Genomic DNA, 27,530 nt, shown 5'->3' on the forward strand with positions numbered 1-27,530 from the left:
TGTTTTATCCGAGCGACTTTGGAAGCGACGTCTTCAGCGATGCGGTGTCGTGAGAGCCGTGGCGCGACGGGGATTGGATCAAGATGCTGTAAGTTCTTGTTCACATCAAGTCGAGTTGAGACATCATTGCATTGTTGTATTCTTTTCAGGGGAGATCGCATCGGTTACGATCAATTCGGATGTCTGCAAGGGGAAATCTTCAGTTCTCTGATGCCGGGAGGCAAGCAGACAGTTTACCTGCCTACCTACAGGAAGAGGTACTTCGGTACGGCGGATCGTCACTCCACGTATCGCGATATCAATGTGTTCGCGGCTTCGGAGGATGGCACCTTGGTGCACGTTGCCACCAGATCCATGATCAACGGATGCACGCAGTAAGTGATCGTTGCTTAGCAACTGCTAGTTTGGTATAACTTCAGATGAATGTGTACAGCAACCGTAAATTTCCATAGCAACCAAACTCTATGTGTAATAGCAACTATAAACTATTCATTTTGAATGTTTCAGATTGAGATACGGCAGCGTCCTCTACGGAAACGGACAATTGCACTGCGTGTCTTCTCACGATATGCTGTTGCAGCATTTGGGAGATGACGGAAACGTACCTAGGAACGTGTCCATCACGTTAACAAGTAACGAAACTAAAGTTTTTGTAACATTTTTTTTTGTTTAATCAACCAAACTTGAACTGCAGCAAAGAAATCCACCATAAGATGCTTCTTCCACGTCTCTCCAAATGCGCAAACTTCGGTGAAGAATGACGAGGCTTGCGGTTGGCTCATGAGGTTTGCCAGTGCTGAAGTCAACATGGATCTTCACAAAGCTCGTGCCACCATGCTCCTATGGTACCCTCACAAAGGTAAATTGGATATTTTTGTTTGTTTGTTAAACGGATGTAATCGCGACTGTGATTGCTTTTTTTTTCAGGAATCGAATCTGCGAATCCTGAGCCGCTGCTGAAACCCTTGAAACCGCTCTACCAGTGCGAAAAGGTCACTTTAACACTGGATGATGAGGATTGTTGCGTTTCGGAGTTGGCCGGTTCCAAGGGAAGCTCTTTGGCTTTGCTTTCTTCCATTGAATCATCCGAAGTAATTTTTGTTTTGTTTCGTTTAAATTTATATAATATTTTTGACTATTTTTCAGATTCAAATTCCGGATGGATTCGTAATAAGTGTACCGGCATTCAGACATCAAATCGGTTCAAATGTTAATTTGAGAAAGTCGGTGGCCATGATTCGCATAGCTTGCGACGATTCTTTGCAAGTTGCTTGTGAAAGGTTGATCTAATTCTCTAATTCGTTCTTTGTTTTTCCCTCTTTTTCACATGTTTTTTTTTCTTTCTTTCAGAGCTGAAAAACTGTTCAAGAACGAAGAAATCGATGCGGAAATCGTCGCTGCTGTGAAACGCGAGATGGGTAAGATCACGCAGAAGAGTTCCGGAGAGATTCGTTGGGCGGTGAGGTCTTCGGCGGTCGTCGAAGAGGATTCCGAACATTTGCTCACAATCCTTGATTGCAAATCGGAGCAGGAGGTTCTCAAGGCTGTGGCGGCGTGCTGGGCTTCCCTGTATTCATTCGACAGGGTGCAATACCGACTGTAAGCTAATCTCGTTAACAAGTAATTTCTAAAATATACTTAGTTATTAAATGGTTTAAAGTACGCACGGAATTCAATTGGATGGTGATATGGGAGTCGTTGTCCAGAAGATGTTAAATCCGGAAGTCGAAGGAATCATGTACACGTGCCATCCTCGAACCGGTGATTTGAGTCGGATGTTGCTGGAATTTCCATCATCGCAGGTATTTTGTTATTTCAGTTGTCATGGTTGAATAACTATATGAACGTTTCCATAGCAACTGCAAATTATATAAGAAACTAATATATATATATAAAATTAACAGAAATCCATGGTGTTGAAGAGGAGTTTCGATGGGAAGATTACGGTTGATGGGAAAACGCTCGAGTTGAGCGTTGATCAGGCTCAGAGTTTGGGTGAAATTGGAGTCGATTTGGAAAGGAGGTGCGGATCTTCCATGGAAATCAAATGGATCATCCAACAGGGAAAAGTGCATTTGCTGCAAATAAGACCGGTGTCGTTGGATTCTTGGACGGATTTCGAATTGGAACACGAATTCGATACTCCAGTTCTGAACGGTCAAGGTGAATTTTGATAATATTTTCGTTTTCTTATATATAAAAATCAAAATGTTCAAGATGTATTCACGACGGCTAACGTGAAAGACGCTATCCCTTCGGCGATGACATCTCTCAGTAATACGATTGTCAAGAGAGCTTTGGATGGGCCGAGATGCGCGGATCGTAGTTTGTTAACTAGGAATCATAACGTGTTTCTTAATGTTAAGAATGTAAGTGGATGCAGATTGGATGGGACATATTAAGGTAGTTTTAATAATAATGTTGCGATTTAGGTTCTTATGAATATTATGCCGAAATACGCGAAAGGAACTTTGCATTTGGCGGCGTTCGGACACGAAGAGCCTCTGCTTCGTCACGGAAATTTAAAGCCAGCTATGATTCTGCTCAAAGAGGTTGTTCCTTGCTTGAAGCACGTCAAGGCGATTGTAAATAGATCGAAGCAATTCACAGAGATTCCAATAGGTAATTGAAATAATTGTTTTATACGTTTTGTATGTATGTTTTGTCTTTTTTTTTTGTAGATATCAAAGTTGGGATGAGCTTGAAGGAGACGCATGAGGCAATCACCAAATATTTGGAGACGTTGCAGGAGATGTGCAGGGCGCATGCTGCCGCCACCCAAGCAACGACGTTCTACCAAAGCGCAGCGATGGTTGCATTGGCTGGAAGTTTGGAAGAGTTCACCAGCGATCATTACCACGACTTTGCTCTGATCCTGCCATCATCCGAACAGTCCTGCTGTATCCCGGAAGCAGCTGTGAAGGCTATCGAAGAGAGCGGAAAGATCGAAGAATTTGTATGCTTGGACGCGCCTTCCGGACGCAAATGGTTGGAGGTGAATGTTCCGAAAGCTTCGATAGCCTTGGAAAGGTTCCTTGAAACGCACGGACATCGCTCTTTGCAGGAGGTTTGTGCTTCTTGTGTTAATTAATAGCGAACGCAATTTAATTTCAATTCGTAGTTTGAATTGATGGGTGAAACTTGGGCGTCGAAACCGGAGATTCTGGTTGGAGTTGTTCAAGCCCTCTGCACCGTGAATTCTTCTGGAAAACCGCAGCGTGGTCTTCGCTCGAGAAAGGTGATGAAATCGCTTAAAACTCCATTAGGATCCATCAGAAGGTTTGCGTATTTAACTTGCGTCATAATGATTTTGCTAATCATCAAATTTCAGGTGGTTATTAAAGTATTTGGTGGTCAAAAGCAGGAGATCTCAAAGGATTGCCGAGGACATCAAATCGGATTTGGCCCAGTCCGTCGACAGATTGCGCAAGGCTTTCCGCGTGTTAGGGGAGGGTTTGGCGGAAATTGGAAGATTACCGCACAGAGATTTGATCTTCCATCTGACGAAGTTTGAAGTTTCGCAGATTGTCAACTGCAACAACCACGAACTTGTCGCAAAGTAAGCTTCGTTTGCCGGTTTGACGATTTGATCTGTAATTGTGTTTTTTTTTTTAAAAAAAGGGCTTTACATCGAAAACGCCTGTTCCCTAAATGGAACAGTTACAGGTACGCAGAATTCCTGCAAGGATTACCGCAACCGGAAGTATTTGCACCCGTCGGCAAGACGTTGGGCGGTGATGTCTTCCTGAAAGGAACGCCAGCTTTCAACGGGGAAGCGCAGGCTCGCTGCTGCGTTGTTAATAAAGTCTCAGATATCGCGCAGATGAAACCTGGTGATATCTTGGTGACGCGAGGAGCGGACGCCGGTTGGTCACCATTTTTCCCAATATTGTCAGGTGTTGTTCTTGAGCGGAGCGGATTATTATCAAACGGTAAACGGTTTTATATATAATGTGATGATTTTATCTGTTATTCAAATTGATTGGTTGCAGGAGCTGCGGTGGCCAAAGAATTCGGGCTTCCGTGTCTTGTCGGAGTGGAGGAAGCGACAAGACACTTCAAGACCGGAGACGTCGTTGCCATCTCTGGAAAATTCGGCACTTTGCGTTTGATTTCTCGCGGAAACGAGCGTTAAAGTATTAATTATTATTATTTCTTAACAATATATATTTATTTCAAATTTAAACGCCATCTATTTCGCAATCACAAACCCTTCCGTTTATTGACGAATTGACTTTTCTTCTTCTTATCAAATGTTTATTTATACAAATAATGTTTTACTTGTTGCCTATAATCTACTGATTACTAAATGTAATTTTGAAATATTTGTTCGATTTTCCTGCTCCTTGATCGATTTTCGCATGATGCAGTCAAAGGATGCGGCGTCGTCAACAGGTTGCCGAGAATGACCCAGTTCAATCGACGCCGCCGCACCTAACCTTAACAATAACAACAATTCATACTCTTTCGTGCCGAAGAATCGTCGTCCCCCTGAGACGATGAGGCGAAAAGTGACGGTCCTCGAGTTCGTGGCCAAAAACTGGCTTCTCCTCGGTATCCTACTGTGCATTGTGTTTGCAAGCGTCTTTCCCAAATTGGGCTCCAAAGGTGGTAAGTTCACACAACACACACACAAAAGCGAACAAAGGAACTCTCTGATTGATTCCTTTTTTTCGGTAGGACCGCTGAAACCCGAATACACCGTCAAGTATGGTGCGGTTTCGCTCATCTTCCTCATCAGCGGGTTAACACTGAAGACGGATTCCATCTTTCACACCTTCAAGCAGTACAGATTGCACCTCTTCATACAGCTCTTCACCTTCGTCCTGATCCCGCTGTACGCACAGCTGGTCGTAAAAGTGTTGGCCTTCTTCGGCGTCAACGGATGGATTCTACGTGGGTAACGCTTCGAAGACGTCTCTTTGGTTGCCTATATAAAAAACTGCATTATATCTGTTTGCAGCTTCATCACCGTCGCCTGCATGCCGCCTCCTGTATCCAGCGCTGTGATCCTGACGAGGGCTGCCAACGGCAACGAGACAGCCGCCATCTTCAATTCGGTCCTCGGAAGCTTCCTGGGCATCATCCTCACGCCAATCTCACTTTTAATCAACGTATTATCAATATTTCCTCTTTCAGAAAACACAACACAACTTATTGCAATATTTGAAATTCGCAGCTAGGTTTCACGACCGTTGTGCCTCTGATGGGCACAGTCGTGCAGCTCATCACCACCGTCCTCGGACCTCTGATGCTGGGTCAAGCCATAAGGAATTGCACTTCCTTCAGGGGTCACACTCTGCCTTTGGGCACCGTCAGTCAGTTGGCTCTGATAGTGGTCATCTTCACCACCTTCTGCGATACCTTTGAAACTCCAGAGATGGGTCTCACTGCAAGCGATATCCTCATCACGGTGTTCTTCGGTGAGATCCACCATCTGTGACGGATCACTCCATCAACAATGATTAACCATCACTTTTTTTTTTTGTTGTTGTTGTTGTTTAACAGTCTTAATGATGCAAATCTCCCTTCTTTGGGTCAGCTTCCATTTGGGCAAATACAATAAGAAGTACTTCGAGCCTTCGGACACCATCGCCATCGTGTTTTGCTCTACCCACAAATCGCTTACCTTGGGTATACATACAGTATTTCTCGCATTTTTACGCGCTTAAATCAACATCATTTCGTGCTTTCTTTCTCAGGTATTCCAATACTGCGTATAATGTTCCACGGATTCTCCCATTTGAGCCAGATCAGTCTTCCGCTGCTCGTCTACCATCCAACTCAGATCATCCTAGGTGGAATGGTGGTCAGTCATCTGAAGGAATGGGGGCAGAAGCATCGTAGACCGCCCGTCTAAAGAAATCAAATCAATTTGGAAATTTTAACCGCACACATCACGAATTCTTCTACTCTTTTAAATGCATGCTACTACATGCTTACAATTATTTGTAAGCCGCCATCAATGCAAATGCAACAGACATTGCTATTTCCTAGTACATAGTTTTATACATGTTTCGTTTTAATAAATTATATATATTGTACAACTCACAATCATTCCAATCCTCCTGTCCAAAGCACCAAAAACCATCAACGTTCACACCTGAAATATGAAAACAGTTGAGTAAGTGAAAGGTAGGAAATCTTTTCGTAAATTATATGTACTTACCAAACGAAAAGCGACAATTTAACGTGTTCTTTCTATGCAGTCTGATTTTACCTTTCTTTTCGCGCACTCGTTCTTAATTTAATTATAACTTGTCGCGCTACGACACCGTGAAATCCTCCCGAGGCTAAATTGGAGCGTAAAATCTCAAGTTTAATGTGTGACATATTCCCGATTTTATTCGACTGAGGATGACGGACATATTTTATAGCTGTGTAGGATATGTTGAATGTGTAGGATATTTGTGGTGTGTGTGTGATCATCATTAATAATGGATGCGCGGAGGCTGCGGCATAGCTGGATACTCTACGGCCGTGACGAACGAGGGCGCATTCGAAGCCTTCTTGACCGGAACGTTCTTCTTCTTCTTCTTCTTATTTTTCTTGTTCTGCTCGTTCGGCGAGTACCCGGGCTTCTTGATCAGATCCGTCGGACAGATCTTCGGCTTCTTCTTAATCTTGACGCACTTTTGCGGCTTCTGCAAATTGAAATTCATCATACAAAATCATCTTAGCATCTGCATCATCATACATCGTCGCAGAGCGAGTTATCGATCGGCGGGCAATGCTTGTCTCTTTCGTCGCCGCCGTCGCGACAACCCTCGCACTGCATTCCCGCCGCCGCCCTCTCCAACGACGTCGCGCACTTGTCCTCCTTCTCGTCCGGACAATCGACGATCAGCTTCCTCTTCTTCTTGGCGCACTTGTCCACCGGCGCCGGCTTCACTTGCTTCTTGCCAATCTCGTACGTCTCCTTCTTGAATGGGAACTTGGTGCACTTCCTCGTCTTCGGCTTCTTCCCGGCGAGATGCATCGACGGGATCCCGGCATCGCTGCGCAGGTTGTCCAACCATTCGAAACTCCTCTCGGCTTCTTTCTAGAGAAAATACGCATTTCAATATACGCGCATCATTGAAAATGCACCTCTCACCTCTTGCACGACCTCGTTCATCGCCTCGTAAACTTCATCCACCTGCAACAAACAAAATAAATGTGCAACGATAGAGAAGAGACGCAGATGCGAACAACCTCGGCGACGTCTTCCAATTTGCCGGGTGATTTGCTCGGCCTCTCCGAGTTGGTGTGGTAGTTCTTTTTGGTCGGTTTAAAGTTCGGATGATCCTCCGGCTTCCACGGGCACAGCTTACACTCGCTCGGCTTGTTGTACGGTTCCTCCACGCACGTCTCGCTGAAGCACGGATAGGGCGCCTGCTTCTTCTCGCATGGTTTATGCTGAACAAATACAACTTAATAAATACTACATACAGCAATATGAAAACTGAATTTACAATGTATTCCCGTCCTCGGCAGATCGTCTTCTTCGCTTGCATGCAGTTCTGAAGCGGAAGCTTTTGGCAGGTCGTCTTCTGCTCGACGGCTTTGCACTTCTTCTCCGATTTCTTCTTGTTGCCGCACGTCGAGTAATTCCTGACCGCGGCGTCCGAGGAAGGTACACGCTCCTCCAGAAGGTTACCGCTTTGCAACGACAAGTTCATCATCGACATCCGTTGCGCCACCGTCCTGAAAACACCGTTCTCGCGGTCGTAGGTTCATTCAGTCTCTGCTGCTGCTGCTGCCATCGATTTGATTACCTTGAACGTGCAGTCCTCGCCGATATCTCTTCGGCGTAACGAGGGAATGGTATGGGCTGCATCTTCTGATGGTAATGGTTTGTCCTGATCGGAGTCGTCCTCGGTCTGCACACTTTGTAGGGCTGCGCTATCAGTTCGACGAGCCGGTTACTGTGTGGAAGCACCGCCGCCTGCTTCTGCTGCTGCTGTTGATCGTCTTTTTTATCTGGCGCGACGCCAGAGACGCATCGCTGCGAGGAAGCGGTGCGTTTCGAAAACTAACAAATATATACATTATAGATTATAAATTATATATCAGAATTGGTTTACGTACTGTGGTTAAAATGTTACGATTAATTTTGCTGGCCAAACGCAGAGCCATGGTGTTTTCGCTCTCCTCTTCTCTTACACGGAATTTAAATACTGTGGGGGGTGTGGATGTGTCAAAAAATGTGTGCGCGTGTGATTAATAAACAGCGTGTCGTCATGGCGAACGTGCGCTCTCTTCGATCACCGAAAGGACAACGATAATATACATATCATGTTTTAGGACGGGGAATTTTTGTTTCTTTTTATTTCGACAAATTACATAATTTTGTTTTGTTTTTGTTGTTTCACTTCATGCGACCGTCGTAATTGGTCTTCGGGTCGATGTTCGTGAAGTCCGTCTTGTTGCTGAAGTAGTTTGGCAGCAGACTCGGTTGCAAGTGTTGCTGACGCGTGTTCTCTCTGAACTGTTGCACCTCGTTGTTGATGGAATACCTCATCAATCGAAGAGGCGTCGTCCTCGGCTTGTACACCTCGTACGCTTTGCTTCGCTGCTGCTGCTGCTGCTGTTGTTGTTGCTGCTGCATCGATTCTTCCATCTGACCTTTCGATGATGAATCTTCCAAGTATCTTCTGGGACTGATCAACACCTACAGAAAGAACATATTCATATTTTCAAACTTTCCTATTTCCCTTTTCACTTGCATTCTTCGAACAACGACGACAATTTTTAACAAAGGCCATTATTTATCGCAGACGCAGGAATTTTTTTTGTCGTACACCTCAACTGTCATCAGAATTGACATATTTCAATTTTCTCCATTCAATGATTACATAGCCAACTTGTATAATTTCAGCGTTTCTATTTATTTAAATTTCTTATAATTATAATAAACTAAGTTTAAATCAAGAATTTTAACAAATTTTTGCAGAACACTTGCAGAACACTTTGCAGAACACTTGTATTCTTCGAACAACGACGACAATTTTTAACGAAGACCATTATTTATCGCAGACGCAGGAATTTTTTTTTGTCGCACACCTCAACTGTCATCAGAATTAACAGATTTATTCTATCAATTTTCTCCATTCAATGATTACATAGCCAACTTGTATAATTTCAGCGTTTCTATTTATTTAAATTTCTTATATTTATAATAAACTAAGTTTAAATCAAGAATTTTAACAAATTTTTGCAGAACACTAGCATTCTTCGAACAACGACGACAATTTTTAACAAAGGCCATTATTTATCGCAGACGCAGGATTTTTTTTTGTCGTACACCTCAACTGTCATCAGAATTGACATATTTCAATTTTCTCCATTCAATGATTACATAGCCAACTTATATAATTTCAGCGTTTCTATTTATTTAAATTTGTTATAATTATAATAAACTAAGTTTAAATCAGAGGTTCCCAAACTTTTTTGTGTCGTAGACCCCTTTGCCATGTTTTTCGGTTTTGGGTAGAATTACCTACTTATCTGATATTGATTTTTTTGTAAATTTATAACTGTAGTGAAGTTTACTGTTAAAAACTTAAAGTAAAAACACATATTAAGATTTATACATTTATTAATTGAATTTAAATGAAAACTACTCAAAATAAAATTTCGTATCTGTTATATAAAATATACGTAACATAAAATAAACTAAGCAATAAGTGAATGTTTTTAGTGAGAAGGATTAATCTGATGGTTTAATAATAAATTATCAACATTTGGTGTCAATTATGTAAGGTTTAATCTTAAATCTCCTAGTCTAATGATGTCCAGTCTGTTAGGAAATTGGTAACAGTCAAAACGTCCTCAAACCTAGTTTCTAAATCTGAATAGAGGGCATTTAAATATTGAACTGGGAAAATTTGCCCCGTCCAATATTTTGCTTCATTAGTTTAACACTGGCAAGAAACGCTAATAAGATGGACTTTGTTTTAATCAAATTTAGACTGTCGCCTTTAGACAAATCTGTTAAGTAGGCGATGTCTGTTTTCCACTTCATTAAATTGTCTTTTAAAATGTTATCTTTAGTTATCCAGAAATTCTAAAATAGTTTCAAAAAGTGCAAAAAATCTTCTCAAACATAAGCCTTTCGACAGCCAGGTTTACTGCAACAATGACTAATTGAAGAGATTCATACAATCTAACACTCAAATTTTTAGCAACTAAATAATGTATATGTCTTTATATTATAAGATAATATAATGTAAGTAAATAGGTACTATTTTCATTTCATGGACCTCCAAATTTGTTTTTCGCTGACGTAGACCCCTTGCAGCTTGTCATAGACCTCTGGGGGTCGATATAGACCACTTTGGGAATCACTGGTTTAAATCAAGAATTTTAACAAATTTTCTTTTGATACTTCTATAGTGAAGATCAACTTTCTCTATGCTGCTGTAATTATCAGACAATTAAATTAGTTAATTAAATTTCTTGATAATTAAGCAACTGTTAGACTGTCATTAATTTTTTGTTGTCAAGCAACGCCTTCTTTTTTTTTTGTTTGTTACTATATAAGTGACTCCTCGTGTTTCGGTCCGTTTCCTTGGTGATAGAAGAGAAGGTTTGTCTCTCGATTGATGCGTTTGTGGGACGACGAATTATACGCTCTGTTAAGCTCTATCTTTGCAAAAAATTAAACCGAAGAAGCGATGGTTTTGAAGTTCAGTTTTGGAGAAGACTTCGAAGAAGATGCACCGAATTTTGTGTGTAACAGCTCTTGTGGCTTTGAGTTTAGGTTCTGATGCGCCCATAAGAATCATTGACATCTTCACCAATTACCCGGACACCAATGAAGTGCTTAAAGAGTACAGTTTGATCAGAAGCAAAAGGACGAACGAGACGGGAAACGTTGCCGAAGCTAGGAATTATTACGATTACTACGATCGTTACGATAATCACAAGTATTACACCGCTGGAGGTGGAGGAGATCAATTGGAATCAGAGTTTGGTGTTTTCGATGCGTCTCAACACGAAGATAACGATGATTTCGTTTACGTGCAAGGTGAGAAAGTGTTGGATTACGTCCCGGTGAGCAAGAAGCACGACTACGAAGAGGATGACACCGACAGTTTTAAGGATAAGCTGAACAAATTCATGGTGCAAGTGCAGAAGAAACCAGACGAGCTTCATTTCAGCAACGACGGTCTGATACCTGCTGAAGATAATGTTGATATCGAGAGCGAGTACGGAGAGATCGTTAGGAAGCCGGCGCCGGCGAAGAAGCGCAGGAAGAAACGTCCTCATCAAGTGAAGCCGAACCTTCCGCAACTGAATTCGACCAATCGGAATCGCGTCACCAACATGATGAGGAAGTACCTGGTGAGGATGCACAAGAAGAAAGGGAGGAAAGTCAACAAAGATCGCACCTTCAACGCAGTTCCGTTTAATAAAAAGACCGAATACAACGTGGCTTATCAACTACCCGATACGCAAGGTAAATTCCTGTCGCATCCTCTGGAACATCTCAAGAACAAGACGAAACTCTTCGCCAACAAATTCCTCAGTCTGTTCACGATCATACAATTCGCCAACTCCAAGTGTCAGGCCTCGAACTCGCTAACGGAGTATGAAGGTACCTGTTACTTGGCAACGGAATGCGAACAGATGAACGGGATTGCCATGGGGAATTGCGCGGACGGTCACGGCGTCTGTTGCGTCTGTAAGCAATGAAATTATTGAAATTGTAAAAAAATAATCTTCGTTTTTTTGTTAAAAGTTAAAGGAAGTTGCGGCGGGGTCGGCTCAAACAATTGCACGTACTTCGAGAGTCCCGGTTATCCCAATTACTTCCCGGAGAACGGAGGTGTAGTCGTTCCTCCGGAGACGACGACCACGAATCCGAACACACCGGATCCGAGGTTAACGTTTTTGGTGAGGCAGGGACGTGCGGACGATGATCTCGCTAACGCTCTGTCGTGCATCTACAAAGTGTACAAATCGAGTGACAATATCAAACAGATGCGCATCGATTTCATAGATCTAGAGGTATGTGTAAATAAACAAAAGAGTAACAATTAACGAAATTTGATAGTTGAAAGGTCCGACGAACGGCGTCTGCGTCGATGAGAAACTGGTAATTTCCGGTTCCGGTCTGAACACGATGGTGCCCATTCTGTGCGGATACAACACCGGACAACACAGTAAGAATGAAATTAATTATATCAAATTGATTTTATTGTTAATTTTATTTAACAGTTTACGTGGATGTCGAGAGTCTGTCGGGGCCATTGCAGATAGCGGTTTTGGCGAACAACATCGAACGGAAGAGATACAAAATGAAGATATGTCAGTACGATGACAGTTGCAGCGGATTGATGAGTTGCCTTCAGTATTACACGGGCATAAGCGGCGTCATCAGCAGCTTCAATTACGAGAAAGCTGCGACGTTCAGCAGAAGCGATCCTCAATATCTGGTAATGTTTGGGGGAAAAAAAATTGAAGAATTACGTTTTTGAACAGTTTCGCTTCGCTTTGCAGAACAATCTCAATTACGCGATTTGCATCAAGAGAGAACCGGGCTACTGTACGGTAACTTATCGTACCACCGGCAACAACGTGCAGTATCCGTTCGAGCTGAAGAACTTCGACGAAGGTAGTAATATAGAAGAACGCGAACGAATTTGATTTAATTTCTTTGGGCTTTGCTTGCAGATGGAATGCCCACAGTGCCGAACGGTCAAGCCGGCGTTGGAGTTATCAACTGTCCCGACGATTACATCGTTGTAAACGGAATCCGATTGTGCGGAGATCGACTGAACGACGGTTCGGTCGAAGAGGATTTCTCACTGAATGCTCCAGTCACTGGTAACTCTTCAATTTGATCACATTCACAATTAAAAAAAAACTATTAATAAAACTATATGGTGGCTATGGTAGTCATGGAAACTAATTGACAAGCGATGCCTACTTTGTTAGTTGAGAAAGTGTTGAACGGAAGGTTTTTGTTTTCAGATATGAGTAATGGGCCTATCGTGATTCCGGTGAAGACGAGCGGTTCGGGAACTGGAAGAGGCTTCAAGCTGTTCTACATGCAGAACAAATGCGGAAACGGAAACGGAATGGGGGGAGGAAACGTGCCGGATCCGAGAACCTGACTGATCCACGCGTTAAATTTAACCGGGCACTATTTATTGTTAAAAAAAGAGCACCTAATTTATTTGTTATTTATTAAACGTCCTTCTCGTTAATCCAATACGATAGTAGTTTTTCTTTCTTTCCTTCCTTCCTTCATTTGTGAAACATTCTAATATTTCATTATTTTTGTGATAGGAATTGGAATAAAATTAATCTTAAGCAAGCCATGAAAAAACAAAAGTTTCTGACATTTTGTCACATATTGTAGGTTTTGTTTTTACTAATAAAAAGTTTCAGTTTGTAACGTTGAGATTGAAAAGTTTGATTTTGAGGCAAAATTTCCAAATGAACTTCCTGACTCGTCCACTAGTTCAATTTGACTTTTTAGAGTAAAAAAAAATAAATGAAAAATGTAAATTTTGTTTTAAAGTATAGAACAAATACGTATGAAAGGTAGAAAAACAAAACCGAAAAATTGAAATATCATTTAAAGTTTTTTTATATTTCCACAGTTCACTGTGGAAATAGCGAGTCCCGAAAACGTCAGAAACTTTCATTTTTATTTTTCATGGCTTGCTTAAAATTAATTTTTCTCGTTAATCCAATACAATAGTAGTTTTTCTTTCTTTCTTTCCTTCCTTCATGTTTCGAAGACTTCGGGAATTGATGAGATGATGAAAGAGAGACGTTGGTGGTGGTGGAAAATTACCGTTTTCCCCGCTGAAGAATTTTAACTGGTGTCCGCATCAATAATGGAGAAAGGCGGAAAATTGTTAAGGAAACTCTCGGGCCGGCCTTCTTTCTCCTCGTTCTTGTCCTATCTGCTTCGCGCGCGTCTGAATAATGGATGGGTCCGAATGCAGTTCGTCCTTTGAATTAATGATACCCTCCACCACCACCACGATGAGGAGCGTCATCGAAGGGCACCAGAAACATCTGCTGGAGTTCCCAAAAATATAAATAAAAAGAAACGTTCAGACGAAGAGAGAATATGCGTATCGGATACGCACAGAACGCTTCCTATTATCATCATCAATATTACGATCGTCATCATCATCATCATGTGTTGACATGAATTTGTACTTTGTAATTGTATGGAATCGAGTTGGCATCCGGTCGTGTCGCGTGTCCTTTAATTGGGGGGGGCTTGATGATTAATTGTCGGTGAAGATTTTCGTCGGTGGAGGTGGTGTAAGGGGGGAGTGGGGGTTGAAAGTGTGTCGGTTAGGGGTGCGTTGGTCGTGCCCCGTTTCAAATAACAACAATTTCCGAAGCGCTAATATAGGTTAAAATTGATTTTATTGTATGTAGTAGGCCCCCAATTGTAACTATGGAAGCAATATTTATTATTAAACGGTGCGCGTCCCGTGGTGACCGCGAAAAGCACATGTGTCCAGTCCAGTCACCGATGCGACACGCGCATCTAGTCACCTGCTCACCATCATTATTCATCGACAACAAAACAACGACGACGACGATAGAGAGAACGACGTACAACGGGGTAATAATAATAAGGGATACTATGGTGCTACGCACTCCGAATCTCCACGGCAACGGTCCGCAGATTGCAGCCTCCTGCGATTAGAGCCAGCACGAAATGGAGGGAATCAGCAAGGACGGAAACTTCCTGTTCCTCGAAAACGAACGCGACGTTTCCGGCGGTAAGCGAATGGAAGTTCGAGGAAATCAAAAAAAAAAGGATTCAAAAACTTTTCAATCTCAAAATTTAACGCAACAAAGATACAACTTTTTTGTTTTTGAAACATAAGACTACTGTTTCAGCTTACTTAAAAGCCTGAAAGCTCTTCAGGACTCGCTTCGCTCGCCCATCAACTTCACTCTTAACATCAAAGATTACACTTCTAAATAATTTTTGAGTAAATTAATTAATCTTGAATTATTTTCTGAAAAGTCTAAAAATTTCATCGAAATGACAATAGTTTTCAGATCCTTAATATGAAAAATTATGAAATTTCAATTTTGTTTTCAGTTTTCTGCCTTCCACGTGTTTGTTCTATATCAAATTTGTAAAGATTAAAAAAAACATCATTCATTTTCAAAACAAAATTTACATTTTTCATTTATTTTTTTACTTCAAAAGTCAAATTAAAGGGTAAAGTTTCGTGACTGAATGATGATGAGTTTATTCAGTCCAAAAGTTTTGATAACGTTTCCCAGAACTTCTCAACAACCTTCGTTTCCTATTTTCTCATCATTTATAGATACATATAATTTCTATGATTCTATAATTCTATCTACATTTTTCTAACGATTATTGTAAATGACTTAATTTTGTTTAGTTTACGCTCAGACATCAATAATCATCAACCAAATAACATACGAAACATACTCATTATTAATATAATTTGCTGCTTATTTTCATGTCATAATGTCACAGATTAAGCAAGAAAACAAAACGATTTTATTATGATCTAATTACCCTTATTAGTAGAAGAATTATTATCATTATCCATTAAAAGCTTTAGTGAAATAATCAATTCGGATAAAATACTTGTATTAAATTATGTTCATAATGAAGTTAAAAATGTAAAACAGGGCAGTAATCAATAATTTTAAAGGATCTTTCTTTTTTTTTCTTCTCTCTTCTTCAATTGGTTCACGGTTAATCCAATAGAAACTCGGTCGCATTCCTAGAATGAAACCGTTAAACATTCATTGGTTTCATGTTTCACAATTATTAATCACTTTTATTTTTTATAATCTAAACGTGTACACTTTCATAAAACACGTAGAACGAAACGAAACAAAAACAAAAAACAAGATGTTGATAACAATTTCAGCTTACTTAAAACAAAACAAAAAAGAACTGTAGTTTTATGTTTCTGTATTTGAATAAAATTAATTTTAAGCAAGCCATGAAAAAAAAAACTGAAAATTTCTGACGTTCTCAGGACGTCAGGATTTGTTGCAAATTGGAGGTTGAAATTCTCTTAATATTTGATTCGATTTTAAAACATTGTTTAGTGTTCAAATGTTTGAAAATTTTATTGTTTTTTGATGGGCGAGCGAAGCGAGTCCTGAAAACTGTCGAAATTTGTGAAACATTCTAATATTTCATTATTTTTTGTGATAGGAATTGGAATAAAATTAATTTTAAGCATGCCATGAAAAAAAAAACTGAAAGTTTCTGACGTTTTCAGGACGTCAGGATTTGTTACAAATTGGAGGTTGGAATTCTCTTAATATTTGATTCGATTGTAAGACATTGTTTAGTGTTCAAATCTTTAAAATTTTTATTGTTTTTTGATGGGCGAGCGAAGCGAGTCCTGAAAACTGTCGAAATTTGTGAAACATTATTTCATTATTTTTTGTGATAAGAATTGGAATAAAATTAATTTTAAGCAAGCCATGAAAAAACAAAAGTTTCTGACATTTTGTCACATATTCTAGGTTTTGTTTTTACTAATAAAACGTTTCAGTTTGTAACGTTGAGATTGAAAAGTTTGAAAATTTGGGTTTCCTTGTATTTTGAGGCAAAATTTCCAAATGAACTTCCTGACTCGTCCACTAGTTCAATTTGACTTTTTAGAGTAAAAAAATAAATGAAAAATGTAACAGTTCACTGTGGAAATAGCGAGTCCCGAAAACGTCAGAAACTTTCATTTTTATTTTTCACGGCTTGCTTAAAATTAATTTTTCTGTTCTTTTCAAGTCTCAATTACATTTTCAAACAATTTTCAGTAATGTAATGTAGAATGTTTCAAATTTTCGACAGTTCTCTGTGGAAATATAAAAAATTTCAAATTACTGAACAATGTTAACGACAAAAGATTTCAAATATATATATTGTTAAGATGTTGTTGAAGGTTCTTCACGTCGTGCCAGCAACGAGAGCACATGCAGTCTTCACGTTCCTCTGAATCTTGAAACGTCTGCAGCACCGCAGATCGCGACCATCGCCGGATCCCTGCTGAAGCCCAGATCGCAATCTCTGGTCTCGGTTGGAACGAAGAAATCTATAGTTTGGGACCACGAGACACTGCTGAACGGCATCGAGGAGAGTCCCAGATCGAAGTACACGCAATCGACGCACCGTCGCAGCTCACTGCAAGCCGAAAAGGTGAATCTCTTTTGAAAATTCCTCCGAGAAAAAAAACCGCGTGAATAATTCGTCGTTGGGTCGTGGCAGGTGTTGTTTGCTCGATGATATTTATAGGGTTGGAATTGAAAGAAAAAAGCGTGCCCCAGTCGTGACGTAGTTCGAAAAACCGTTTTCTGGTTCAACATCGAGGCGGGGGTGGTGGTGGCCTGACGTCACGATAAGATAATAAGTTTTATTAAGTATTAACGCTAATCATATACGCTAACACTCTATTTCTACTGGTCTGATTAATACATGAGCTTCTTATGCGCTCAAAATTGATATACCAATTACGTATACAATTTTCCGGTTTCGTTCTCATTCTCAGAACTATCACTTCAACTCTTATCTACAACTTTAACATATTCCAATTATAACATTCCTACCTATAATTAACATCTTCTTTACTATATATATAAAATATTCATAAGTTACACTAAACGATTTTTAAATTGAAACTGACATAACCTCAATAGGAAACGAATGACGATCAAATGAAATAGTAACGTTTCTTTTATGACAACTGTTATTAAATTTCTCGAGAAATATCAAGATTTATATAAGAATAATACATATGCACTTCACGTCTAAAGAATTTTAAAAGATCCTTTTCAAACATTAAACGAAATCTAACATAAATAAACTTGATATACAATGAATCGCAATCAAATGAAATAGTAACGTTTCTTTTATGACAATTTTGTTCTTGAATTTCACGATTATTAAATTTCTCGAGAAATATCAAGATTTATATAAGAATAATACATATACACTTCACGTCTTAAGAATTTTAAAAGATCATTTTCAAACTTTAAACGAAATGTAACATAAATAAACTTGATGTAGAATGAATGGCAATCAAATGAAATAGTAACGTTTCTTTTATGACGACTATTATTAAATTTCTCGAGAAATATCAAGATTTATATAAGAATAATACATATACACTTCACGTCTTAAGAATTTTAAATGATCATTTTCAAACTTTAAACGAAATGTAACATAAATAAACTTGATAAACAATGAATGGCAATCAAATGAAATAGTAACGTTTCTTTTATGACAACTATTATTAAATTTCTCGAGAAATATCAAGATTTATATAAGAATAATACATATAACTTCACGTCTTAAGAATTTTAAAAGATCCTTTTCAAACTTTAAACGAAATCTAACATAAATTAACTTGATATACAATGAATCGCAATCAAATGAAATAGTAACGTTTCTTTTATGACAACTATTATTAAATTTCTCGAGAAATATCAAGATTTATATAAAAATAATACATATACACTTCACGTCTTAAGAATTTTAAAAGATCATTTTCAAACATTAAACGAAATCTAACATAAATAAACTTGATAAACAATGAATGGCAATCAAATGAAATAGTAACGCTTCTTTTATGACAATTTTGTTCTTGAATTTGACGATTATTAAATTTCTCGAGAAATATCAAGATTTATATAAGAATAATACATATATACTTCACGTCTTAAGAATTTTAAAAGATCATTTTCAAACTTTAAACAAAATCTAACATAAATAAACTTGATATACAATGAATCGTAATCAAATGAAATAGTAACGCTTATTTTATGACAATCAAACGATTTGTTCTTGAATTTGACGATTCAGATTTCGAAAATAACTCGTTTCATTTCCGAGATCGATGAGAAGAGATCATCGACGACGCATCAACATTACCATCATCATAATCAACACGCGACGTTCAAGGATGCGTTCGGACCACAGCTGAGCAACGACAATCTCGCCACGTTACCGGGAACACCTATTCCGTCCCTGGTCCAGGACAGTCCGGACCTGGACGCAACTGAATTACCTCCACCGACGCCGCCCAATTCCGGTAAATTGGAGGTATGTACAAACATTTTGAATGTACATTTAGTATGTAGTGTATGTAGTGTATAATTATGATGTTTAGGTTTAGGCAGGTCCGATTGAATAATGAATAAATTCGGAGCAAACAAACGTTCGAAAATATACGCGCGCACACACACATATATATTTGTATGTTTGTAGATGAAAGTGTGCACAATTTATGGAATTAATATGTCACCATTTCCGAGGGAATTGATCGTGTGTTTTGTGTACGCGTCGCATCGATTTCCTTCCTTTCCTTTAACCGTACGCGCGCGAAGTCAATTCCGCATCGACGAACAATGTCACACGATAAGGAAAGACGACGAAAATGTTTAGAATTTTTCCTTAATTTCTTCTGCAGCCTCTGGACCCGGAGAGTCTCTACTTCCGCGATGGACGTAGACAGATAGACATGATTTTAGTTTACGAGGAGGAGGAATTGGGTGTTATGACCGAAGCCGAGGCCAAAAGAAGAGATAACAGAAGGATATTTCAGGTACTCTACTTTCACATTCAAACAATTGTTACAACTTTAACTTTCAAAGAAACAAACAAAAAGTAGTTGTTGATCATTTCAAATGATTTTGAACATTTATTAACAATTTTTGTATTAAATTTTGACTATTTTAACTAATTTTTACAATTTTTCATCAAATTTCTCTATTTATACCATTTACCATATAAATTGTTTTTTTTTACCATTTTTAACCATTTAAACTAATTTTTATTCATTTAGATAGATTTTGACCATTTGAACTAATTTTTTTGATCATTTGAACTAATTTTCCGCACTTTTGACCATTTGAACTAAGTTTTACAATTTTTCATCAAATCTCTATATAAATAGATGTTTTTTTTTACCGTTTTTGACCATTTGAACTAATTGTTACCATTTTGTTGTGCTCAGGTATTTTATTGTTTTCTATAAGCAATTATTTTTTTTTGATGTCCAACGTGGGGCAAATCACTCTTTTGTTTTTAATTTTTAAATGTTGACTTTTGCATTTGCTAGATCAAACAAATCAAAAGTCCATTTGCTTCTTTAAAACGTGTTTTTTTTTCTTCTCTCTTTCAAATATTTAATGTGTGTCAATATGGAGAGAAACGATTCGATTCGTTGCATATTGATGAGACGTATGTAAATCGATGTACATCGTAGATAATTAATTCCGTGTAAAGAGCAACTGTTTAAATTCCGAAATAAACGTGTTTTCTATTATTATTCATGATAATTAGAATTAGAATTTTTATGAGAAAACATAAGTTTTTCTTTTTGTTGTAAATTCTAGGAAAATATTGTGAAGGAGGGTTTGGAGTTGGAAATGGAGCACAAAGACGTGTCTTTCGATGGGAAGACCTGGTTCATAAAGATCCATCTGCCGTGGAAGACGAAGACGAGGTACGCGTCTTTGATGGGCATGAAATTGCCCATCAAACGATTCATAACGATCTCCGTCAAAGCTTGGGTGAGTTAGAGAGAATTCTTAAGATTTGTTGATCATTTCAAATAATTTTGACAATTTTTGAACATTTTTTGTATTAATTTTTACAATTTTTCATCAAATCTCTCTATTTATACCATATAAATTATTTTTTGACCATTTGAACTAATTTTTACCATTTTTTTTTGATCATTTGAACTAATTTTCCTCACTTTTGACCATTTGAACTAAGTTTTACAATTTTTCATCAAATCTCTATATAAATAGATGGTTTTTTTTTACCGTTTTTGACCATTTGAGTTGATTTTTAATCATTTGAACTAATTGTTACCATTTTTAACCATGTGAGTTGATTTTTAATCATTTAGATAGATTTTGACCTTTTCAACTAATTTTTAACATTTTTTTGATAATTTGAACTAATTTTTGAATAATTGATTGATTTCGATCATTTCAACTAATTTTTACTATTTTTAACCATATTAGGATGACGACAAGGACAATAACAGGGATAAATCGTTTTACGCGAAATGGAGGCAAAAATGGCGAGATATGTTCGAGTACAATCAGGATTTAATTGAGAAAGAACCGTCGTTCTACGATGCGACGGAGGGTGCGGATCGCGAAGAACAGTGAGCACGAGTTTCCTCAAGATTAACACTTCTTAAGTTTTTGTTTCTTTGTTCTCCCCCCCATCAGATTCATAGTTAAAGATCGCGTGACCGCTTACTCGAGCGCCCAACGCAGTCTGATCGTGATGCAAATTTTACTCAGGGTTAAATTCGACGACACCGATAAGGTACAAGTGATTTCCGAATGCCGTAATGTAATTTCACCTGTTGATGATTGATTTATCTTGAAGGTGGGAATCAGGAGACTGCTGAACGATAACACTTATATAGCGTGTTTTCCTCTGCACGAGGGTAGTTACGAGAAGGAGGAGAGCGACGGGACTGTTTTAGATAGAAGAGTGAGTCTGTTTGTTATCATTAGTCCGTTAGTCCGTTAGTGTTGATTAACGATGCTTGCAGCTATTATACTTGGAATGGGCTAGACCTTCCAAATGGTACAAAAGGCAACCGCTGAGGTTGGTCAGGAAATATTTCGGGGATAAAATCGGTTTGTACTTCTGCTGGCTCGGATTCTACACGAAGATGCTTTACGCTCCGGCCATCGTCGGCACTCTGTGCTTCCTCTACGGTCTGGCATCCATGGACAGCGACGATAATATACCTAGGTACATTACCTAACATTTAGACATTGACAATATCATTGACATTAATTTGACATTGACATTAACAATAATTTTGACATTAATCTGACGTTTTCTCATTGACAGCAAAGAGATCTGTGACATCAACGGACCGGGAAACATAACGCTGTGTCCGCTGTGCGACAAGGCGTGCAGATACCAGAAGCTCATCGATAGCTGCAAATTCGCGCGATTGACGTACCTCTTCGATAATCCGGCCACCGTGTTCTTCGCCATCTTCATGAGCCTCTGGGGTGAGCATTTACTATAGAAACTTTGACAACTCTGTCGTATTTGAATCTGACTCGTTTTTTTTTCCTCTTGGAACCAGCGACCCTTTTCCTTGAGCTGTGGCGGAGGAAGCAAAGCGTCATCCAATGGGAATGGGATCTTCAAGGAATTGAAGAGGACGAAGAACCGCGGCCAGGTAACTTTGTAAAGTTCCAAAACGTCATAACTTCTCTGTCAAATGTCATCCAATTGTCATCACTGACAGTTGATACGTCAATTAATTAAATGTTTTGATTTTTCTCTTCAGAATTTGAGACAAGCGTGAAAACGTACAGGACGAATCCGGTAACGAGGGAGAAGGAAGCGTATCTGCCGACGTGGTCAAAGACCCTTCGTTACTTCGCCACCGGATCTGCAGTTTTCTTCATGGTACCATGGCGATATTAAATGTTTCTTCTAATGAAATCGATTGATATTGCAGTTGATAGTGGTTCTGTGCGCCGTACTTGGAACAATAATCTATAGACTGTCGCTGGTTTCCGTGATATACGGGGGCGGCGGTTTTTTCCTCAAGAAACATGCCAAAATCTTCACGTCGATATCCGCCGCTCTACTCAATCTTGTAATCATCATGTTTTTGACGCGCGTAAGAATTGCACAGTTTCACTTTTCAAAAAAAAAAAAAAAAATTAACTTCTTCTTTTTTTTGCAGTTTTACCATAACATAGCAATCTCGTTAACAAATTTGGAGAATCCTCGGACGCAAACGGAATACGAGGATTCGTACACCTTCAAAATCTTCGTTTTCGAATTCATGAACTTCTACTCGTCCCTCATCTATATAGCGTTTTTTAAAGTGCGTATTTCAATTCATGAAAATGAATACATCTTATAAATCTTGAAATTGGTTCAAGGGACGTTTCTTCGATTATCCGGGAGATACGATCAGCAGATCTTCGGAATTCTTAAGAGTGAAGGGCGATGTTTGCGATCCTGCCGGATGCTTGAGCGAACTGTGCATTCAGCTGGCAATCATCATGATTGGAAAGCAGGTTTTCAATAACTTCTTGGAGCTCTTCAATCCGTTCTTTCAGAACTGGTGGAGATGGAGGTCGCATCGATCCAACACCAAAGATCTGACGAGGAGACACACGAGGTGGGAAGAGGATTACCATCTGCAGGATGCCGGGCGTTTGGCTCTTTTCGATGAATATTTAGAAATGAGTTAAGATTCTTATATATATTTTTTGTTGTAATTTTCATATTTTTTGTTGGTTTCCAGTTTTGCAGTACGGTTTCGTCACACTGTTCGTGGCCGCATTTCCTTTAGCTCCACTGTGCGCTCTACTCAATAACATCGCGGAGATCCGTCTGGACGCTTACAAGATGGTAACTCAAGCGCGAAGACCTCTCGCTGAACGTGTCGAAGATATTGGAGCCTGGTACGGAATCTTAAGGGTCATCACCTACGCAGCTGTTGTTTCCAATGTAAGTATTACATATTCTTCAAACAAACAACTTTTTTTTGTTGTTGTTGTTGTTTTGTTAAGGCTTTCGTGATCGCTTACACCAGCGACTTCATCCCGAGGATGGTCTACAAATACAAGTATTCCGATCACGAGGATCTCGTCGGATACATCGACGCTTCTCTCTCCGTCTTCAACACTTCGCACTACTTTGACGGGATGGGTGCGGATGATGACCTCGAGGATCCTCCACCGACTTGCCAGTATCGCGGCTACAGGAACGGCCCCGACGAGAAGGAACCGTACGGTCTGAGTCCACAATATTGGCACGTCTTCGCAGCTCGACTCGCTTTCGTCGTCATCTTCGAGCACATAGTCTTCGCCCTAACCGGTATCATGCAGTACGTCATCCCCGACGTCCCATCAGAGGTAAAAAGCAAAACATTAGGACCTAGAATAGAGACTTGCGGAACTTGAAAATTCATTCGTTTTGACAACCATTCATGACATTTTCGACAGTTGAGAACGCAGATCCAGAGGGAAACTCTTTTAGCCAAGGAGGCGAAGTACGAGCATGGATTGAAGAAAAACGATTACGACTACGAGGATTTGATGGCTGCGGCAAAGGAATCCAGTTACACGAACAACAGAAGCGAAAAACATCAAACCGGTAAAGAGATATTGGAAGGAACGAAGAAATGTTTTAAACGATGTGCACGTTCGGTTGCAGGTACGATGACGACGGTGAGGGGTTCCTGGGCTCGGAGATTGAGTAAACTCTCGGACGGTTTGGACGCGCACGTGGAGGTGGCGTCTAGGAAGAGGAACTCGGTGAATTCGACCGTGTGGGAGGTCACGTAGTAGTCAACATCGCATTCTGCAGATCATGTTTGTACATACATCCAAAGATATTTCTGTTCCCTCTTTGTATTTCCTCCTCCCTAACCATCAGTTATCTCTTTAACTGCGTCTTTACTGTTTCAACATAATCCGCACTTTGTTACGAACTTCGAAATAAATATTCACTTTATTCTTCTAATTATTGTATCTTTTTTTCGCTTTATTTACTTGCCCTTTCAACCTATTACCTATAATTGTAGCTTCAATTTGCATATTTAAGCAGCACACTTGAAATAATAACAAGTTATTCGAAACTCGTTCATATTTAATAGGAAATTACGCACTAAACCATAAATTGCGATTGTATTTATAAGTATGTATATTTAAAGTGTAAAAATATCAAAATTTGATGCTTGGATGAAAATCGCAGACGCCACTGCATTAAGCGTCTCCTCGTAACCAAGGAGATTCCTAAATTCATGCAGGTGTCTCCACCTGTCGGAAGGTTGCTATGGACATCAGGTGATTCCGAGAAGAAAACAAAAGAAAGATCCGGTGATCCCCGAAAGTGATGGTCGTGCGAAGAGTGGAAGAAACACGGAGGAGGCGGCGACCGCGTCGAAGGAGGTGTCATCGCGATCGCTCCAGACGTCACCAACATAGTAAACGAATGCGACAACAAACTGTTAGTTGTGGAATTGAATTGTTTGTCCACTAGACGGAACAATCCGCATCATTATACATTCAAATTTCTTACGGCCCCCCACAATCAAAAAGGAGCAGACGCGACGATGATTCGATCAAATCGAGTCGCGCCACCGTCAGAGCGTCGCGCATCGCAGCAGTAGCAGAGAAGAAGTTACGAAGAGTGCGGTGTTGTTGACAACTTACAAAACAAAACAACAACAATAATAATAAGGCGAGACGAGACAGCCACTCGCGGTTGCGTTCAAATCAAATCCGCACACGCTCAGTAGTTCTGAAAGGGGAAAGGGTGGTCCAACACGCCACCAGCAGAACCATCGATCCATATCTTCCTGCAACGTTCGTTTCTAGGTTATGTCCCCTGGGCAACGCACAGTAAATATCAACAAATAGCAAGTGATCAAACGGTGAGTGTCTGTTCATCATCTCATATCTCTCTATCGATAATACCGGTTCATTCCGAGCGGAAATACGAGTATCAATCGATATCGAAGCAAGCGCAACTAAAAACAATTGAAATAATTAATATAACGCTCGATCATTGTCCCCGGTGTTATTGTTTGAAACAATCGCTTGCTCCAACTCATTTGCATCGTCGTCGCCTTATTATAAATACGTACATAACTTCAAAAAACCGTACTTTCCTATTAAATCCGTCTCTCTCTCTCTCTCTCTATATATATATCTTTTTTTTTTCTTCTAATTTGTTATTGTAATATGTATCGCGTCGCCTTAAAGACAGGAAGTGCGCGCCTCGTCTCATGATGACCATCAAATGAGGAAGTGACCAATCACAATCTCTACATTGTCGGCTCTTTCCTCCCTTTTGTTTCCCAATTCACGGCGCCCGGTGTGAACGAACTACTGAATTTGCTAGAGACGTTATGTTATATATGGATTGAATTCCTCCAGTGTTCTCTCTACCGTGGATATGGACCAGGCGCTGTATTCTTCTTGACCTTGCGTTGCGTGCGCCATTGGTTCGCGCACCTCGCCAGATCCCCGAAGCCTTCAACCGATTGGTCCACGCTCGAACATGCCACTCTCTCATGGATCCTACTCACCCATTGATTGATCCCAGAACATCTGATCCTACTATTACTACTACGCCAGACATCTGGTCTGCCGAAAGCTTTGTTGCTCCTCGTACTTAGACTATTCCGCAAACGTGGGCGTTCATCCAGATGCCTAACAATTCGAAAAAAAAAAAATATGAACGTCGTCGGAAATATTTACACATTATCTAATCTTATCTCGCCAAGCTCATAATTACTCACTTAAAACGCTTGTAAATAAACTGTATGGAATCTCTGTTAACTAGTTTTTACATACCTGCAATCTCAAATTGATCTGCACAGCTAATTCCAAACACAACTATCAACAAAACACCAAATGACATCTTCAAATTTACAAATGAATTATTACCAACTTATTATTTCAAAAACATAACTTTCCCCATCATCAATTTCTTTATATTTTCATAATTTGTATATTTCTTGTCATAACTTCAAAAAATCAACGTTCCATTTAATAATTTTAATATAATTTATAACATTTGTAAACCTCCCAAACAACTACTTCAATCACTAACAACTTTAAACTGACAAATTGTTATTACCAACTTATCATTTTAAAAACAATATCTAATGTTCTCATTATTTCACTTTTGAAATACAAGATTTAGAAACTTTCTTACTACGTTTTATATTATAATGCATGAGTTTAATGTTTGAAGATGAAATGCAGAAAAATTGTTTGTTTGTATGTTTTTTTTTTTTAAATTTATCATATATCATTTGTTTATTGCTTAATGGCTTTCTTGATTTTTTTTCTTGAATCCCTGTATTAATGTTATGTCTATACGGATGATCGGAATTGCGACTTGAAATGATTGATGAAATAATTCCACGACTTACAAACGCAAGATTCATATTTATTTTTTCAACATCTTTGCAAAGTGTTGATATGATAGTTTAAAATAATATTTTAAAAACAATATCTAATGTTCTCATTATTTCACTTGTAAAATACAAGATTTAGAAACTTTCTTACTACGTTTTATATTATAATAATGCATGAGTTTAATGTTTGAAGATGAAATGCAGAAAAATTGTTTGTTTGTATGTTTTTTTTTTAATTTATCATATATCATTTGTTATTGCTTAATGGCTTTCTTGATTTTTTTCTTGAATTCCTGTATTAATGTTATGTCTATACGGATGATCGGAATTGCGACTTGAAATGATTGATGAAATAATTCCACGACTTACAAACGCAACATTAGTATTTATTTTTTGTGTTGATGATGGTTTAAAATTAATATTTCAAAATTTAAGACTTTACCAGTCATTTTTTTCACAATATATGAATACTCGCTACATTCCCCAAACATTCAGCTTTCATATGCATCCTATGGATTTATTCTATCTATTATAGTTTTCGAGAAAATCAATGAAATGTGAAAACACTGCTTTTTTCAACTTTAAACACGAATTACAGCCAAACCGATGAAACCACAACAA

At 39.0% G+C, this 27,530-nt stretch overlaps 5 protein-coding genes across 5 annotated transcripts; 4 read left to right on the forward strand and 1 right to left on the reverse strand.

The window, feature by feature from the left end:
* LOC108558010 (putative phosphoenolpyruvate synthase) lies at positions 1-4,164 on the forward strand. Its single transcript, XM_017914791.1, has 16 exons — positions 1-88; positions 150-374; positions 508-632; positions 695-859; positions 928-1,091; positions 1,147-1,280; positions 1,351-1,599; positions 1,661-1,802; positions 1,905-2,163; positions 2,218-2,369; positions 2,433-2,622; positions 2,682-3,067; positions 3,122-3,279; positions 3,332-3,559; positions 3,622-3,932; positions 3,993-4,164. Exons 1-16 carry the CDS (start codon positions 84-86, stop codon positions 4,133-4,135), a joined length of 3,036 nt encoding a protein of 1,011 aa, XP_017770280.1. The 5' UTR covers positions 1-83; the 3' UTR covers positions 4,136-4,164.
* Positions 1,784-26,459, reverse strand: LOC108558013. The gene is made up of 10 exons (XM_017914796.1): positions 26,073-26,459; positions 8,071-8,653; positions 7,758-8,014; positions 7,455-7,686; positions 7,195-7,398; positions 7,097-7,138; positions 6,698-7,042; positions 6,170-6,644; positions 6,053-6,103; positions 1,784-1,859 (listed from the first exon to the last, which is right to left on the reverse strand). The coding sequence occupies exons 2-8, from the start codon at positions 8,116-8,118 to the stop codon at positions 6,432-6,434; spliced, it is 1,341 nt and encodes a 446-aa protein (XP_017770285.1). The 5' UTR covers positions 8,119-8,653; positions 26,073-26,459; the 3' UTR covers positions 1,784-1,859; positions 6,053-6,103; positions 6,170-6,431.
* On the forward strand, positions 4,238-6,007 carry LOC108558014 (sodium/bile acid cotransporter 7-like). Its single transcript, XM_017914797.1, has 6 exons — positions 4,238-4,611; positions 4,681-4,900; positions 4,964-5,114; positions 5,180-5,423; positions 5,509-5,634; positions 5,703-6,007. The coding sequence occupies exons 1-6, from the start codon at positions 4,500-4,502 to the stop codon at positions 5,858-5,860; spliced, it is 1,011 nt and encodes a 336-aa protein (XP_017770286.1). The 5' UTR covers positions 4,238-4,499; the 3' UTR covers positions 5,861-6,007.
* Positions 10,982-13,232, forward strand: LOC108558006. The gene is made up of 7 exons (XM_017914788.1): positions 10,982-11,668; positions 11,726-11,994; positions 12,041-12,149; positions 12,205-12,422; positions 12,487-12,601; positions 12,661-12,813; positions 12,961-13,232. The coding sequence occupies exons 1-7, from the start codon at positions 11,104-11,106 to the stop codon at positions 13,101-13,103; spliced, it is 1,572 nt and encodes a 523-aa protein (XP_017770277.1). The 5' UTR covers positions 10,982-11,103; the 3' UTR covers positions 13,104-13,232.
* On the forward strand, positions 14,681-24,482 carry LOC108558008 (anoctamin-4-like). Its single transcript, XM_017914789.1, has 19 exons — positions 14,681-14,744; positions 16,911-17,164; positions 18,827-19,066; positions 19,434-19,568; positions 20,362-20,538; positions 21,001-21,146; positions 21,214-21,313; positions 21,377-21,484; positions 21,546-21,751; positions 21,854-22,020; positions 22,098-22,193; positions 22,305-22,426; positions 22,479-22,643; positions 22,710-22,853; positions 22,912-23,221; positions 23,280-23,485; positions 23,548-23,892; positions 23,983-24,133; positions 24,194-24,482. The coding sequence occupies exons 1-19, from the start codon at positions 14,681-14,683 to the stop codon at positions 24,322-24,324; spliced, it is 3,267 nt and encodes a 1,088-aa protein (XP_017770278.1). The 3' UTR covers positions 24,325-24,482.
* Positions 26,460-27,530: the final 1,071 nt, after the last annotated feature.

The sequence above is a fragment of the Nicrophorus vespilloides genome, unplaced genomic scaffold (genome assembly GCF_001412225.1).
Source record: "Nicrophorus vespilloides isolate i.1.1-1 unplaced genomic scaffold, Nicve_v1.0, whole genome shotgun sequence".
NCBI classification, from domain to species: Eukaryota; Metazoa; Arthropoda; class Insecta; order Coleoptera; family Silphidae; genus Nicrophorus; species Nicrophorus vespilloides.